Source organism: Octopus bimaculoides, chromosome 5 (genome assembly GCF_046866305.1).
Source record: "Octopus bimaculoides isolate indiv1 chromosome 5, ASM4686630v1, whole genome shotgun sequence".
Classification (NCBI taxonomy): domain Eukaryota; kingdom Metazoa; phylum Mollusca; class Cephalopoda; order Octopoda; family Octopodidae; genus Octopus; species Octopus bimaculoides.
In genome coordinates this window covers 63937895-63955498 of record NC_142932.1, presented here as the reverse complement: position 1 = coordinate 63955498, position 17604 = coordinate 63937895, and the positions used below count along the sequence as shown (strand labels likewise).

At 38.9% G+C, this 17604-nt stretch overlaps 1 protein-coding gene across 1 annotated transcript in view; it reads left to right on the top strand.

Moving 5' to 3' along the window:
- LOC106869597 (HORMA domain-containing protein 1) overlaps positions 1–17604 on the top strand; it is a 660018-nt gene that overhangs the window by 216977 nt on the left and 425437 nt on the right. Inside the window, exon 7 of the mRNA XM_089352345.1 lies at positions 14926–14987. Within this exon, the coding sequence (XP_089208471.1) occupies positions 14926–14987 (62 nt within the window). The remainder of the gene's footprint in view (positions 1–14925; positions 14988–17604) is intronic.

The following is a 17604-nucleotide window of genomic DNA, read 5'->3' as shown; positions in this document are numbered from 1 at the left end:
AGAATGGCAGAGAGAGTAGGAGATGCAATAAATGATGTTGGTAGAAGTGCAGGTGAAGAAGTCGGTGATGCGATAGGGTCGATGATGGGTGCCGGTGAGGAAGGTGGTGTTGGAGAGGTAAGGGCAAGTGCAGCAGCGTGGGCGGGAGGTGCGAATGGCTTTATTATACGGTGCCGTATTTTACAATGCTGTAAATAATAATAATGGTATTTTTATATAAGCTTACGCTGTTCACCGTGCAATGAGTAACGAAAATAGTCTAATAACGGAGCATATAATATATATATATATATATATATATATATATATATATATATATATGTGTGTGTGTGTGTGTGTAGAGTGTTAGGTGTGATGTACAGAATTAAATATTGAAAAAAAAGTCATCAGAATTTTGGAATAACTTCTTTAATTTATTTTATACATATATTAGCGCTTTCGTTCGTCTTTGGAACTTGTCAAATATAGTTCCCATGATTATCTATGACATCTTTCTATCTTTTCGTAAACTTTTTAATCCCATTAGTGAAAAATTCTTTTCATTTCAAAGAGACCTCTGAAAAGTTCAGTTGTTTGGAGAGTTAATCATTCAAATGATTCATTAAGCTATGGAACAAATGGTAATCTGAAGGAGCAAGGTCTGGGGAATAGGGTAAATGAGCAGTTTTCTCCCAACCAAGTTCCTTGATCTTCTGTGACATGATCTTTATAGTGTAGAGTCTTGCATTGTCCTGATGAAACACCACTCGCTTTTGATTCACTAAAGCAGGCCTTTTTTTTTCAAAGCAGCATTGAAATGCTCTAATTGCTGACAGTAATTTTGTGCATTGATTGTTGCATTAGTTGGTAGCAACTCAAAATGGATGACTCCTTTGCAATCCCATCAAACAGAGAGAAAAACCTTTGCATGGAGTTCACTTTCCTGTTGTGGCTGGGCCTTTTCTCCTTCACCAGGCTAATGTCTATAACCCTTAACATTTTGATAAAAAAAGACATTTTTCATCCCCAGTCACAAGTCTGTCCAGCAAGGGAGAGATAAGTTCATGAGAATGAAGAGAAGAACAGATGTCTATTCAGGATTTGCGGTTGGATTCAAATAAATCATGAGGCACCAATTTTTCAAGTTTTGGCACCTTTCCAAGCTGTTGAAGATGGCGGTGACTGGTCATATGGCTTAAATGAAGCTTGCTTGTCAAGTTCTGCCAAAAGGAGCTCGTCACAAACTCAACCGGATGTCCTGTACGGGCCTCATTTTCAAGGCTGAAATCTCCACTTCTGAATTTTACAAACCCATCTTCTGCAAGTTCTTTCATTCAGGCACTCTGCTCCATAAGCTTGGTAAATATTTTGAGTTACTCCAGCTGCATAGTTCCATTTTTTTATACTCATAAAGAATTATGTGCCTCAAATGCTCCTTAGACACTTCCATGTTTGAAGAGCTATAATTAGTGAAATTTTCAATTAGGTTATCCTGCAAAATAAAATTTAATTGGTTTAAATATGTTCAAATACATATAAATATTACTGGATGCCATTAGACATTCTAAAATACTGTTAAAGCGTTTACAATTGAAAATATAGAAGTCTAGACATTACTTATGGGATGACTGATATATATAAAGTTATTACCAGTTCAAATATGCTTGGGGCATATTTGCACCTGTAAGAAAGCTATTGACTGTGTTTCATCATGAAGAAAATTTTTCACTGACAAATGCTGTAAATAGACCAAAAATCAACTCACAGTGCCACCTGCCCAGACTGTGAGATGCAAGCATTTTGGAGTGGGTGTCTGCCCCTCAGTTACAGACACTGGACAGGGTATGCTGCAAGCTGATAAGTGAGATTGTCTCTCTTATGATATTCCTGTCATTGTACAATGACTGGTAGCCACTAATTGGTGGATTACTGCAAACAAATTACAGAGTGGAAGCACTAAGCAGTAGTGTATATAAATACAATGTTATTACCAGTCCAAATATACTTGGGGCATATCTAAGCCTGCAATAAAACCATTCAGTGTGTTTTGTCATGGAGATGATATATTTCTTGCTGTCAACAGATAATTTATAATCTATGATAAAGATTTAGTTTCATTTTGTTTAAAATGCTGACGACTTCTGAGCAAAACATCTCATTACAGTTCATCTGTATTTAGCATCCTTGATTATCACTCACTCTCACTTCATTATTTTAGTTTCTCTCATCTAGTGTGAATGATTCCTTACATTTTATTATATTATATGTATGATATGATATGAAAGCAGAATGAACTTTCACATACAAGAGACAAACAACAAATAAGTAGAGACACTGTTATAGCAAGAAAGTAGAAATGTTGTTCGATAATTCAGAGCACTATTTCATTAAGCATTATGAAACAAATGCAAGAACTAAACAGAGGGACACTCTCTTCTGTCAAATGACTTAGAAAGTCTAAATCTTATAAATTAGAACAAATTCAACAGTTCAAACACTGAAGTGTTTCTCCCCCAAAAGGTACATGTATGTATGTATGTGTGTATGTATGTGTGTGTGTGTGTATGTAGGTAGGTATGTATGTATGTATGTAGGTAGGTAGGTAGGTATGTATGTATGTATGTATGTATGTATGTATGTGAGTGAGATACATACCTACACACACACACAAACAAAGACACATAGCATATTATATATATGCTGATGACAATATTATGAAGACATATTTACCTCTGCTACAAAATATAAATATTCCCATTTTTCTTGAAAACTCCAGTCCTCTTTGACATTATTGATATGTTCTATTTTTTTTATCTATGTGAGTGCTAAAAAAATACATCCTTTGTCTTTGAAATTACTGTTTATTTAACATTCTCTCAAACATTTTCTATGATTTTCTGTTTGTGTTATTGTTTGTTATCTCAAGTACACTCTCCATGCCAATATGAATTGTCAAATCTATCCCTTCTCATACTATGAAACAAAAATAAATTTCTCATGTTCTGTTGTGTGAGTTAGTTGTCTATCATCTCAGTCACACCTCAACCACAATAGGACTTTGAAACAAACTAATATAATCATATGCATGAGCCAGCATTTCAAAGTTCTCTAATGTTCTTATTAAGAATGTTTTTTCAAATGTATTATAAAATTAGATACTTATTTTGATCCCAAAGTGGAAGCAACTGAAGTATTAAAGTGCATTCTATCCTTCCCTGAGGAGAATCATAGTCAGATCCTGGCTGATCTTAAAAGTGACTGACAGTCTGTTTGCATTAAGTTGGCAGATCAAGTTTAATATAGTTACTGCCAGAGCTTCTTTTCTCAAGTTCCCAGTATTTCGTTCTGTAGCTTCAGTGGAAACTTGGATGTCTTGGGTGTGGCTTTTCCATAGGTGTTGTTTTTGACAGAAAAAGTACTGGCATAGATATGTTCTTTAATCCATATACAAACTTGTTTGATGGTACTTTTGATGTAAAATTTATAAGGTTTGTTACATATGATTTTATACATCATATAAGGCCACAGGCATACATTTTCCTCTTTGATTGGGCAATGTACTTAAAGTGTTGTGTCTTGGCCTGGTTTTTGTTAGGACCTTCCACAGAGAAGGTCTGGAGTGTGCCAGTTCTATAGTTAATCTCTCATTATGGATTCCATAGTGGATTACAGCCGTTGTTTTTCCATTAAAATGTGGCAGTTTCAGAAAACATGTTATCCTTGGACGTGTGGGTTTTGTTAGGTGGTCTGGTGATGTCCTGGCATTTAGTGAGAGAGTATGGATTACTATTCTCCATCAGGAATTTTTGAAATTGTATGGTGTTGGTGTTTTTGCTTCCTGCCTCACTGCATATATTGCATACCCTGTGAATCTCATTTCTAGCTCTATCTCTACTATAACAACCACTAGACTCCTACCTACCAACCAGGCAACTTACTTCACCCTCCTTTTAACTCTGAACTTACTGCTAAGCAAATGAGACTTCAGTTTTCAACATTCAATTTTCAACATCTAAAATGGATATTATATGTATGATGTATGTACTTCTGCCAAGTTGTTTAGGAAGGTGTCACACCCGATGACTGGCATAGCAGAATCCATAGTTAACTGATACAAGGGTAAAGAGGATGTCTTAGAGAGAGGAAATTAGTCATGGAAGGAAATTGAGAGCCCATCTCATTATTGCTATTTTTATTTTAAAGTGATTGACATTATGATGGTCATCCAGCTCTAGAAACTATGCCAATGTAGATATTGGTTCATGATGCAGTCCTCTGACCCATTGGATCCTGTTAAGCTATCCTGCTTATGTTAGTATGGAAGTCAGACTTTAAATGATGATGATGATGATGATGTATATGTGTGTGTGTTTGTGTTTATGTATGTATGTATGTGCTTATGTATGTATGTATGTATGTATGTATGTATGTATGTATGTATGCTAATGAGATATATATCCAAGCAGGTGGTTTTGTTAGAACTCTCAGTTCCTTAGGGGTACAGCATCTGGGAGCCAAATGAGAGTAAGTGAAGGAAATATGCTAAGCTGCTGGTACTATACCAAGGCAATTGGTGATCCTACAGAAGTTGGATGCAGAGGGTTTGCAAGCCACTGCCTCTGCAGAGTTTACAACCTACTTAGTATCACAGGGGCCAGTAGGTGGAAGGCCATCACATTGGCTGTGCATGTAGCGTAGGTTGCCTTAGGGTGACTGTCAATCAACAAGTGCAGGCCTTGGAAAGGGCAGTGCTGCTAGGAGAAATGATAAACTGACATAAGCTAGGGCTTGATCAACTGCACTTGGATCATTTGGGTGAGGGTGTCTGATGTTGAAAGACCTGAAACATCTAATGACCCTAAGAAATATCACTGATGATCTGTCTTGATGCATCAAAGGATGATGTATGGAAAAACACACACACACACACACACAGATGCATGTGTGCACACATCCAGTTTGCTTTAGTTCTGATTTACATTCTGTTGTACATAGATATTGTTTCATTAATAGTGAGCCATTGAATCACAAATATCCAAATTAGACTACATGATAAAACTAGCTGAAGACAAAATAACATTTACTTGTTTACAGTGATGGAAACTTTACTTCTTAATCAGCTCAGAGTTGCCTCTGGTGCTGAAGTGAACAAACGAGTTTAAAATGCCCTCTTCTATCCAACAGAACTGATGATGGTATTTTAACATCTTTTTGTCTTTAGTGAGAATCTTGTCTATGAGAAACTGCATTTAAATGATGAGGACGATATACATATATCTACATATACATAGGCGCAGGCATGGCTGTGTGGTAAGTAGCTTGCTTACCTCCATTTTGGAGAGTGCTTCCGGTTACTGTTACTGCCATTTTGCTCTTACTTTGGAGCAAGTAAGACGTACCTTGTTGTTAACTGTTTGTGTTCGGTGGAGTACCGTTTTTGTGGATTTACGTGTTTTTTTTATATCGGGAAGGTAAGGTGTAAAAACTATTTTAACTTCAATTGGGCATTGAAACTTTTTTCAAGCCATTATAAGCTTTTTCATGTACCCCCCCCCCCCCCGAGGGGGGAATTCGTTGTTATTGCGAATTAACTATTTGTGTTCATTGGAATACTGTTTGTGTGGATTATGTGTACTTTGGATTTTTTTATGCTTCTCTATTGGGAAGGTAAGGCAAAAAACTTTTTTTGTGCAATTGAAACTTTTTTCAAGCCGTCGTAGGCTGTTTTTTCTTGTGCCACACCCTGTAATGGGGAGAGCAAGACCTGAACTAATTTGGTGAACATTTTCCAAACCTGTTTTTTGTGCATCTATAATTTTGACCGAGCATGTCGGTCGAAATTTTAAAAGAAAAAATATCTAAAGAAAGCACTCTCAATGAGAGTAGTGTTAATAGCAAAACATTTTCTGACATTGCCGCCATGGAAACGAAGACCATTGTGTTGAACAATGAAGATTTGGAAGAATATTTTTCCAGGATGAAGGAGGAAGACAGGGATATCAAGATAACGCCCATGTTGTGGCGCTTCTGCCCTCTTACAGGGGAAGATGTACTTCTCGTGTGAGGATGACGGCAGTGCCGCCGGAAATAGACCCTCGGGAGGTGATGGCTGCCCTGTTGTACAACAGGACAAACAAAATACAATTCTTTCAGATTTCATGCTCTGCCTCCCAATACTGGACAAGGCATCATCCAAGGGGCACCGGAAGACATTGAAAACCTTCCAGACCGGGTACGCATGGGTGAAAAAGTTACCCTCCAAGTTCAAGCAGAGGGTAAAAAGGTTACTTGCTTTGAATGTGGAAAAAAAGGCAACATTCGAAGTGATTGTGAAGTAAAAAAGAAGAGGAGGAAAAGAAGAAAAAAGTGAAAAACTGTTACAGACACCAGTCCCCACAACTATTCAAAACACCCCCAAACCCATACATACACCAGCCCCTACAAAAACAAATGCTCCCACTCCCCCTGTTGTGGTGCCATTTCCCCAGCATACACAAGCCCCCACATTAATAAAAAAAAACCCGCCCACCTGATTTCTGAGGCACCTTGTGTTTCAAACATAACGTCCCCAGACAACACCACGGAGGTGTCCGAAGGGGAATTCATGACAATTTGCAAACGTTTACATGCACCTTCCCCACCCACATCCCCCACAGGAAAAAAAGACAACCATACACCACAGATAACAAAAAAAACCACTCCACCACCCCAGAAACAAAAATCACAAAAGAACAATGAAGAAATAATTTTAACTGAATATGACTCTAAAGGCGATTATTTGGAAAGACAAATTCCACAACATCATACGGCGAAACTTTTGCATCCAAGTAATGGCACACATATGAGATGTGCCTGGATGGGGGAAAACCTATACAGGCAGATGAAGGATAGGCATCAGGATGTTTATAGACCCGCCCAAATGCCCGGAGAAGGACAGAAAGGAGGTCGAGGGGGTGTAGTAGTACTTGTCCAAAAAGGCTTGACTCTGCAGACAAGTACAGTCTATGTGGACCCTGAAGGTGGGCTGGTCATCCTTGATATGATGTACAGTGGTAGAGCCTTCAGGAATCTATGCACCCTGTGCTAAAGGATTACAAACTGATTTTTATTGGCACCTAGAGAACTTTCTCATAACGTCAAAGACATTAGTGGTGTTAGGTGACAATTCCCTATCGTTGACGCACACATCGATAGCGTTAGCTCGATTGATAGGAAAACGAACTCACATCTCATAGATCTGCTTAAGCGATTTCAGCTAGCAGATCATTACAGACTTGACCATCCGAATGTCCCAGAGTGAACCTGGATGAATGGCGATGGAAGGTTCAAATCTTACTTAGATAGAATAGTGATAAAAGCTAGAGATAAGACTAGCTTTAGTTGTCCACAGCTTGTTCAGGTATCCTACATGGACCATAGGATGGTTAAGTGTAGGCTGAACATAGATAGTGCAGTTAAGAGAGGATCCGGTTACTGGAAGCTGAACAAGTCTATTTTGACTTGTGAGGCATACCGTAGCCAGATTAAGGAATTAGTACAGAGGGCGTTAACCAGCTCCGTGGTTAAGAACTGGTGGTGGTTCACCCTCCAAAACGCATTTGTTTCAAGTCCGTTAGGTTAAGCCATCAGCTAAGACTAGACAAGGCTATAATAGAAGGGAAACTAGTTACGGACTTAGAAGAGGCATTGAGGTTGGGCTCTGCATCCCACATATTGGCAGCGAGAATGGCCTTGGACCGTCACCTCAAAGCCAAACATGAGGGATGTAGAGTCTGGGCTAAAATGCGAGCATAGGACCGTGAGGGAGTTAATGTTGCTGGCTGGATGGGCCTGTACGGTAGAAACCCAGCGTGGCAATGATGCCACAATTAGGTCTCTAACTGACAATAGTGGGAGTTCGGTTGAAGGATGGGATGAGATGTGTGAAGCGCTTTACAAGCACTTTGCCGAGTTGTTCGGGAGGAGCAGGAAGCTGGATCATGATGAGGCCCTTAGGGACTTCCTGTCTGGCGGCCCGCATCTCTCAGCGCGAGAGGCTGAGTGCTGTGAAGGGCCAAGGAGGTGATCGAGGTGCTGGGTGAATTCTCCTGGGAGAAGTCACCGTGTCTCGATGGTCTACCCTATGAATTTTATATGAGTATGCCAGACTCGTTTGGGCACCTGCTGGCCTGTGTTTACACCAATTGGTAGCAGAATGGGAGAATTCCCAAGTCTGCAAGCCGAGGGGTGGTGACACTGATCAGAAAGGACCCAAGCAAGGGGGATGAGATTAGTAACTTCCAGCCCATAACTCTGCTAAACACAGAATTAAAGATTTTGGCCAAGGCATTAGCAAAAAGGTTAGCGCGGGTCGTGGACAGACATGTAGGGAGGACGCAAACTTGTGCCATCCCAGGCAGCTCGATCCACGACAATCTCCATCTTCTACACTACACCTTAGAGAGGGTAGGGAATCTTTCTGGCACAGGAGGGGCACTGGTACATTTAGGCCAGTCTAAAGCATTTGATAGGGTCGACCATTGGTACTTGGCAGCAGTCTTCAAAAAGGCTGGCCTAGGCCTGACCTTCCATGGTTGGATTGCTGCTTTGTACAACGACATCGAGTCTGCAGTCAAAGTAAATGGATTCTTCTCGAAACCATTCAGGATCAAATGCTCAGTGCATCAGGGTGTCCCCTGTCTCTGCTTTTGTATGTACTGGCTCTTGAGCCATTGCTGCTGAAGTTGGAAGCATTAGGAGGCACACCAAATGATTTGTGGTGCAGAGGTGGAGTTACAGCATGTGCGGATCATATCTCCATCATCATGGCGGATGAGAACCAGCTTCCAGTGGTGGAAGAGGTCTTCAAAAGTTACAAGGAGGTGGCAGGAGCAAAAGTTAACAAGGACAAGTCGGTCGGTTTGAAACTCGGCACCTGAAGAGGCAAGCTAATGACGTCCAAAACGTTGTAGGGCATTGGACGGAAGGTCCTGTTAAGCTGCTTGGGGTCTGGTTTTGACCAGACCTCCAGATAGAGAAAAATTGGAGTGACTGCTCTAACCCAGACCTGGTCTGGGCGGGTGTTATCCTTGCTACAGAAGGCAGAGGTGGTACAGATGTTTATAGCATCTATTATCAGCTACCGTCTGACTGTAGCACCTTGCCCTGATTTGTGGCTGAACAAGTTGGAGAGAATCCTTTTTAGCCTTCTGTGGAAAGAAGGAAAGCCTCTTGTGAAGTGCTCTGTCTGCTGCCAGAAGCCACTAAAGGGTGGGCTAGGGATGCCTTGGCTGAGGATATGAAAATTCACGTTAAGGCTGAGGCATGTCCGGTTCTACCTTCCGAGGTTAATGCCCTTAACGGACATTGGTACATGGATCAAGCAAAGACCTAAGCTGGAGGATTGGCAATTGGAGTGCTGTCAGGCACTTCAGCTACTCTCTCGGGCAGGCAATGCCAGCAACAGAAGTTCCACCACAGATTTTTACAGTGGGTTAGTGGGATTCATGCCTGAAGACGCCTTGGGGGAGATCCTGGGCTACGATGAAAATCAGTTGATCAACCTGTTCAGGAGAACGTTCAGACCAAGGTATCTGGATAATTACCAGAAATCTCTGGCTTGGCAGTGCTTCCGTGCGGCGTTACCAGTTCATGATAAGCTGTCAAGGCATGGAAGTGCCGTCTTGCATGCATTCATAGGATGTCCAGAATTATCGGGATTGATAGTTTTCACAGAACAACTGTTGTCATCGATGGGAAGAGTACAGCTATCAGCTGAGTCCATCATCGAGATTGTGCCGCCTTCTTCCCTTAGCAAGGAAAGGAACGCCTGTTTTTACTGCGTGGTAGTCATTTAAAAAAAAACGGTATGGAAGACACATGTGAAAGGGATTGTGATGGGTACCTTTGTATCTGGCCAGATGTTGGTCAACTTTTTTAGTTACCACCTCAGCAGCAAGATCAGGCTGGAGAAGCGAAACCTGTCCCATAAGAAATTCGAGAAGAGATGGAAGCCTGTGGTAAGAAAGCTGGGAGTGATTGGCACCAAGTAAGTAGAGCCCTGGAAGAAAAGCAAAGGCCCTACCCTGATGTCGGATACCTTTCCTTCGGTGTCACATTGCATAACGCAATGTATTTTATTTTATTTTTTAAAAAATTTTTTCACTTTTTTCATATTTTTAATTGATTCATAATAACACTTTAACCCTTTCGTTACTAACCCGGCTGTATATTTGAACCCAAATCTCGTTAGTACATTCGTTAAAACACCTGATTTCACTTTGCAAATAGTTGAGTTATTGTCTCCGACATTGTTTGGCGTGATATTTGAACTCAGTGAATTTTGGAAGATTTTTTTTCCACATTTTTTATGGCATTAATTTTTTTCAACTTTGAAGATGGAGAGGAGTTTCATGCTATCAAGCAGTGATTCCGAATTTGAAGGTTTTTCAACAGAAGATATGGGGATATCGAAGAAAAGAATGAATGAGCTACAAAAGCACGTGGTGAACGATAATGAATCGGATATTTCTGTATCCGAAACTGAAAGCAGCGATTCTGAAAGTAGCGATTCTGAAAGCAGCAACGGCAACAGCGAGGATGATTTTACACCAGAAAAAGATTTAAAAAATATTTTTATTAACAATTTTTATGAGGAAACGGGGTCTACCTATAGTCTTTCTCGGGAAGCAAAACCTTTAGACTTCTTTTTCATGCTTGTTTGAAATGATTACTGCGGAAACAAACTGTTACGCAGAATGTAAACAAACCGGAAAAAAAAAGATAGCTTGTGGTTTCCTGCAACTGTAGATGAAATATGGGCATTTTTTGCCATAAATATTATTATGGGTATTAGACAGTTACCCAGAATAACAAATTACTGGAGCGATCAGGAACTTTTTGGCGATGAATATATTTCCAGTATTATGAACGAGTACGATTCGTGAAGCTGAACCAATATTTACATGTGAGAGACACTAGCAGTACCTCCCCCTCCCCAGTACGTGGAGAACTTTGAGACAAAAATTATGCAATAGAATTGATTAAGAACCCTTTCTTTAATTATGTTCCAAATATCACATTAATATGTTGATAAATAAAAAAGTTACAGGTGTTTAATGAGACTAGTCTAAATTCATGATTATTTTAGAATTTAATTGAAACTCATGAGGGGTGTATTTTGGTCAGAAATATAGTAACGAAAGGGTTAAGCTACTTCACCATTCTATTTTTGTCTGTCCTTGTTTGTCCCCTTTGTATTATGTCTACAAGGCAAATTTATTGAAATAAAGTAGCTTGCTTACCAATCAGATGGTTCTGGGTTCAGTCCCATTGCATGGCACCTTAGGCAAGTGTCTTCTACTATAGCTTCAGGCTGACCAAAGCTTTGTGAGTGGATCTGGTTGACAGAAACTGAAAGAAGCCCATCGTATATATATGTGTGTGTGTGTGTGTATGTTTGTGTTTGTCCCTCCGCCATCACTTGACAACCGATGTTGGTGTGTTTACATCCCCGTAACCTAGCGGTTTGGCAAAAGAAAATAAGTACTAGGCTTACAAAGAATAAGGCCTGGGGTTAATTTGTTTGACTAAAGGCTGTGCTCCAGCATGGCCACAGTCAAATGACTGAAACAAATAAAAGAATATATATAGTCAGATATATAGATATGAATGTGTGAATATGTGTATGTGTGTGCATGCATATATATACATATGTATGTGTGTATGTATGTATGTACACATAAATATATCAGTTCCTATGTTGAGATTTGCTTTATGCAGGTGCTAGCTATGCAGTATGCAGTTTAAAGTCATACTCTGGACATGCACATGCACACAAACACACACACACACACACACACACAGCGAGAGATAGAGGTTATTTTATTCATACAATAAAACTGCATTGTTTCCCTAGATAGGAATGCTCAAATAAACAGTTTATCAAAAATATCTTCAGCCATATTCACTTCTTATTTCTCATGCAATTTACTAAAGTAAAGATTTCTTTCATTTATCTACCTACATTGCATTAGGATACAATAAAAAAAATTGAAGTGTATTGAATTGCAAAGTTGAAGTAACATTTTGGTAAATGGTTAGATGTGAATAAATCATTCACACAATAACAATAATTTTTGAGCTCATATATGTGTGTGTGTGTGTTTGTATGTATGCATAAAAATATGAAACCAGTATACTCCACTGGGTAGGTAATGTCAGTGTGCATGTACAACAAAGTGTAAATGATTTAAGAGAAAATTTGAGTATAAGAGGCATCAGTTGTGGTGTGTGAGGTAGAAGACTGCTCCAGTATGGTCATGTGATGCATATGAATGTGAACAGCTGCATTAAAAACTGCCAATCTCTAATTGTGGAGGGAACCCATGGAAGGGGTAGACCCAGGAAGATGAGGGACAAAGTGGTGAGGCATTGGGCTTCACTAAGGAGATGACAAGAGATCAAGACTTGGCAATTTGCTGTGCTCAAGAAAACAAGTCAAGCGAAGTAAAATTGTGGAAATCCATACATATAGGCATGTTTTTTACAGCCATGTCCCCACTCCTTCTCTCAGCCAAGCAGCCTTTGTCTTGTGAGTTCACAGCTGCTGGTGCTTTGTGAAAAGCATCCATTTCAATGCTAGCACCGCATAAAAAGCACCCATGCCAGTGCTGCATGAATTGTACCTATGCTGGTGCAATGTGAAAAGTACCCATGATGGTGCCACATAAAAAGCACCCAGTAAAACGGTTGGTGTTAGGAAGGGCATCCAGCTGTAAAAACCATGCCAAAGCAGACAATTGGAGCTTAGTGTAGCTCTCCAGATTGCCAGCATGGAAAGCAGGCCTTAAATGACATTGATGACAATGATGATGATGATGATGATGATGATGATGATGACAACGACGACAATGATGGTATGTTGAAGGGGACAATTAAGGAAGAATTGGAAGTACATTTTGACCAGTGCTATGTAACATCTGATAATCTGGTTGATACAGTGATATATTGACTTGGTTTGAAATGACTAACTAATGCCAAAATGTCTTCAAATTGAAAATCAATATATACTAATATCATTAGATAACATAATTGTGAAAGAACATTAATTAAGGATCTAATTTTAGAGAGAGGATCTCCAATCTTATGAAATCTTCCTGCCAACATCTTCTCAAACATGATGACTGTAATCAGTGCTACTGCAGAGAAAGCTCCTATGTTTGTTTCTACTTTGGTTCTGACTCATAATGAACACATTGAACAAAATCCCATGAGAAACATCTCTAATCACTTTAAACCAATAATGTCCCATTCATCAACCACAAGTGGCTCCTGATTCTAACCAAATATATTTAATCTTCCTCTCTAGATGAATTATCTCAATGTTTGGAAACCTGTTAAAAAGTGTCCTGCCTCAAAGAAGGGCAACCTCTCTAACTCTTCTAACAATCAGTCCACCTCACTTCCAGCAGATTTTCCCACTGAACATGAACTGCATCATACTCACCAGTCTTGGACAGCCTGAAAGGGTTATGGGCAGGCATGTACATAGCTTCTCTTGCAGGCTAAGTCATAAAAAATGTAGAACCACATGTCCATTAAATTCTGTTTTTGTCTCTCAGTCTCTTCTGTACTTGTTAGAATAGCTTTTGCACCTTCTGTACCAGTGAATTGTATCATTTCCTGCCCAAGTCCACATAATGTACCTATTTCTACTCTTATCATAATGTAGCTATGAGGTGGTAACAAAAAATTCTCAGACCAGTTATGTTGAATAAAAAATAACTTATTTGCCTAAGTTTTAACATCATCTCCTTCAAAATAGTCACCTTGTGCAGCATATCATTGGTCCCAGTATTCCTGCTGCTTTTGGAATCTGGCCTGGAAGTTGTTTTCTGTAAGAAAGTTGTGGACCTTCTGCAATTCTCTCTGGATCTCAACAACAGTATTAAAATGGTGACCTTTGAGTTGCATTTTCATTTTGGGGAAGAGATGAAAGTCCACAGGAGATAATTCTGGCAGATAAGGTGGGTACAGAAGTGATACCATGTTGTTTTTGGTGAGAAACTCACGCAAGAAGAGAGCTTGGTGATAGGATGCATTGTTGTCGTGAAGAATCTAATTCTTTGTGCTCCATAGATCAGGTTGCTTTCACCAAATATCCTCCCTCTGAATGCTTCAAAACATTGTAGTAAGACTCCTAATTGATGATCTGGACCTGGGGGATGAATTCTTGATGAACAATACCACATTTTCAGGGATGACGTTTGTGGCAGATCTTCCAGGCATATTCTTCTGCTTTTGAAGTGCCTGTGCCACTCAAAACATTGCATATGATCCATTGTCATCATCATAAGCTTGCCAAAGTATGCTCAATGTCTCTGCAGCAGACTTCCTAAGTTTAATGCAAAATCTCATATTGGCTCTTTGTTCCTGTCCATGACAAAATTGCAGGCTACATCATACATGTGATCACAAAAACACAAATTTCACAACTTGTGAAGTAAACACAGTAATGTCACTTGGCACACTGCCTCATGAAGGTCACTGCTAGCTCTCACTGTGCATGTAACTGTGTGCTGCCATCTGTTGGCACACTACAGAACTAGTCTGAGAACTTTCTGACTCCATCTCGTAACTTTACACAATTTCCAGCTAATCTTTCCTATCCAGATTGTAAGATTCTAGAACTTTTTACCTGCTGTCATGTGGACATCATCCTACAAAAGGTCAGCACCAGTTGCATCAGTAGCCTGCAAAGTTTATGTTCTCTGTTGGAAGACTTAAATAGCATAGAAGTATTTATTTATGTTGAGAGTGAAATTGGAAGTTAAACAACCACTATTATTTCTTTAATAATCACTTTAATTAAAAATAAAATGAAATATGGTTTGTACTGCTCAGCATCCTAACAATATTTATTTTTTTAATTTGACATATGATCTTTTTGTAAATTGTTTTTTCCAGAGTATCATTGAATCGTATACATTCAAGTTTTCTTACATGAATAGCGGAATTGATATATATAGGTAATTATAAATATTGTTAAATATAAAATTTTCCATTATAAATTGTTTTTTAATTTGTGTAAAATTGTTTCCTATTTATGTTCTTGTATTTTTAGAATATTAATAAATCTTTTGTATTCTTAGAAGCTTTATTAATAAATCTATTTATGTTTATTACTGAATAATTGTAAAATAATTCTATTTCCTAGGGAAACTTTAATGATTTAAAAAATTACTTTGTAAATATGTATCTTGAAGCAACATCATTCACTCACTGGGATTCTTTGCCTAAAAAGGGGATTTGTCATTCCTTCTTCTGTACTTGATTCTATTCTACACATAGACACATTCAAACAGGTACACACATAAATGCACTCAAACACACACACACACACACACAAACATGCACACACAAACATGAATATGCAGAATACATACATACAAATGTACACACATGCATACATATATATATGCATATACACATACATAGATATGTGTATACACATGTATGCTGACATACACAGATGCACACAAACAAACAAAAAGAATGGACAGTCAACTATTAATGAAAATTAATGAAAGCAATGAAAATTTTAGAAAACAAAATTAGCAAATGAGTGGAAATTGAACTGGTAAGTGTGTTAATTAATAAAGTATTAAAACAGAATGACTCTCCTCAGACACAACAATATATATGTGTGTGTGTGTAGTCTCTCTTGCACACCACAACTGATGCTTCTTAGGTCTAACTTTTCTCTCAAGGTACTTATACTCTGTCGAGTATGCACACTGACATTACACATCCATCGGAGCATACTGACTTTGTTTCTTGCAAGCTTACACATGTCCTCAGCAGTCATGGCCCATGTTTCACTGCCATGTAGCATGGCTGTTCGTACACATGCGTCATACAGTCTACCTTTTACTCTGAGTGAGAGGCCCTTTGTCACCAGCAGAGGTAAGAACTCTCTAAACTTTAGTAAAATAAGTATTCAGTTAGAATCAGGTACTTGAAAAGATATGCACCAGGCAGGATTGGATAAACCTGTGGTTCTGGCCTATGGTTGGTAATTAACAGATAGGATATTCCAGTTGTGTACACAGAGATAACCAGCCCTATGAGTATTTAGCGCCTAAGGGCTGGTCCAAATCACGTGTTACTTTGAATAGTATGTTGTTGGTATACTCTAGGGTGTCCGACAAGTCATAAATCCCCTTAGTATATTATAATCAAATGAATAACATACGATGGATAATTGTCAGCTCATTACAGCTTTTTCTTATGTGTCGTTTTAATAGAAGAATGAGAACATTATTACAAAAAACCATTATCATCAGATGAAATGTAATTTTACAAACAAAAGAATATTCCAAGGATATAGCAGGGACATGGCTGAAGTCTGTTGAAGGCAACTATGAAATGGGAGAATGACCAACAAAGTTGGTCGTTGAGGTTAAGAATATAGTTTTTGAAAGTGTGTAATATGATACCTAAGGTCAGCGACTTGGGTGAGATAGCAGTCTGCTAGACTGGTTCTTAGGTAGGCCGAAGTGGGATGTAGGTGATATTTTATTATAGTAGGCTTAGAGCAGCGGGAAGCAAGATGTCCTAATATAAATTGAGGATAAAAAAAAAAAGAATAAAGCAAAAGTAAGGGTGAAGAAAAATAAAAGCATACAAGCCAATTAGGCACAGGGTTGGGGTTTAAGATTTGCTAGCTATGCCTAAAGGACAAAGGGAGGGTCAGAGATACGCGGAATTTAGGGGCATTCTGTGGATATTGGTTGAAAGTTGGGGGAGGGTACGAAGGCAATCAAATAATAAGATCTAACTTTTATGGAATTGTAGTGTTAGTAATAGTAGAGTACTACTTAACATTAAGGAGTTTAAAGAAGGATGAGATTATATAATAAACTACACCTAGTACAGAGTTAGTAGAACTATCAGATCAGATATCAAAGAAAGCCAGCAGTAGGGAGTAGTCTAATGATTAACAATATGGAATGTCATATAGGTCGCATTGATATTATTTAATTAGTATAATCACCTTTGTGTGAATCAGGTAAAGCAACTCCTGACAATAGACACAGGCAAGAGGTTTGACTAGTGTGTTCTATCTCTTATTTAACAAGCTCAGCACAACTGTATCGTGGTGTAATTTCCAGCAGCATTGTCTCCTCCTTGATATTTGTCAGCCTTGTACCCTGTGACAAATATCAAGGAGTGATGTTCATAGAGGTCACAGCCCATGGGGAACTAGCCCATAGATTTAGGAAAGCTCTGAAGGAGACCAAACTCAATATTAATATCGTTGAAAAGCCAAGGAGCTCTATCAGATCATAGTTATGTAGGATGTACCCCTTCAAGAATACCACATGCACCAATGAGAACTGCATGGTTTAGTAAGATTAACTGTAGAACTAGAAATGTAGTCTACAGCATAAGGTGCATAGAGGGTGCTTGTAAAGACAAGAATATGACATACATTAGTGAGACATCTAGAAGCATTGCAGAGAGACTAAATGTACAATTGAGACAATATGACAACAAAAAACAGTCCTCCATACTCTACCAACATGAGGGCACATTAGGTTGACTTGACATTTGCATTTTATCCAAGCACCCGAAGGACCTAAC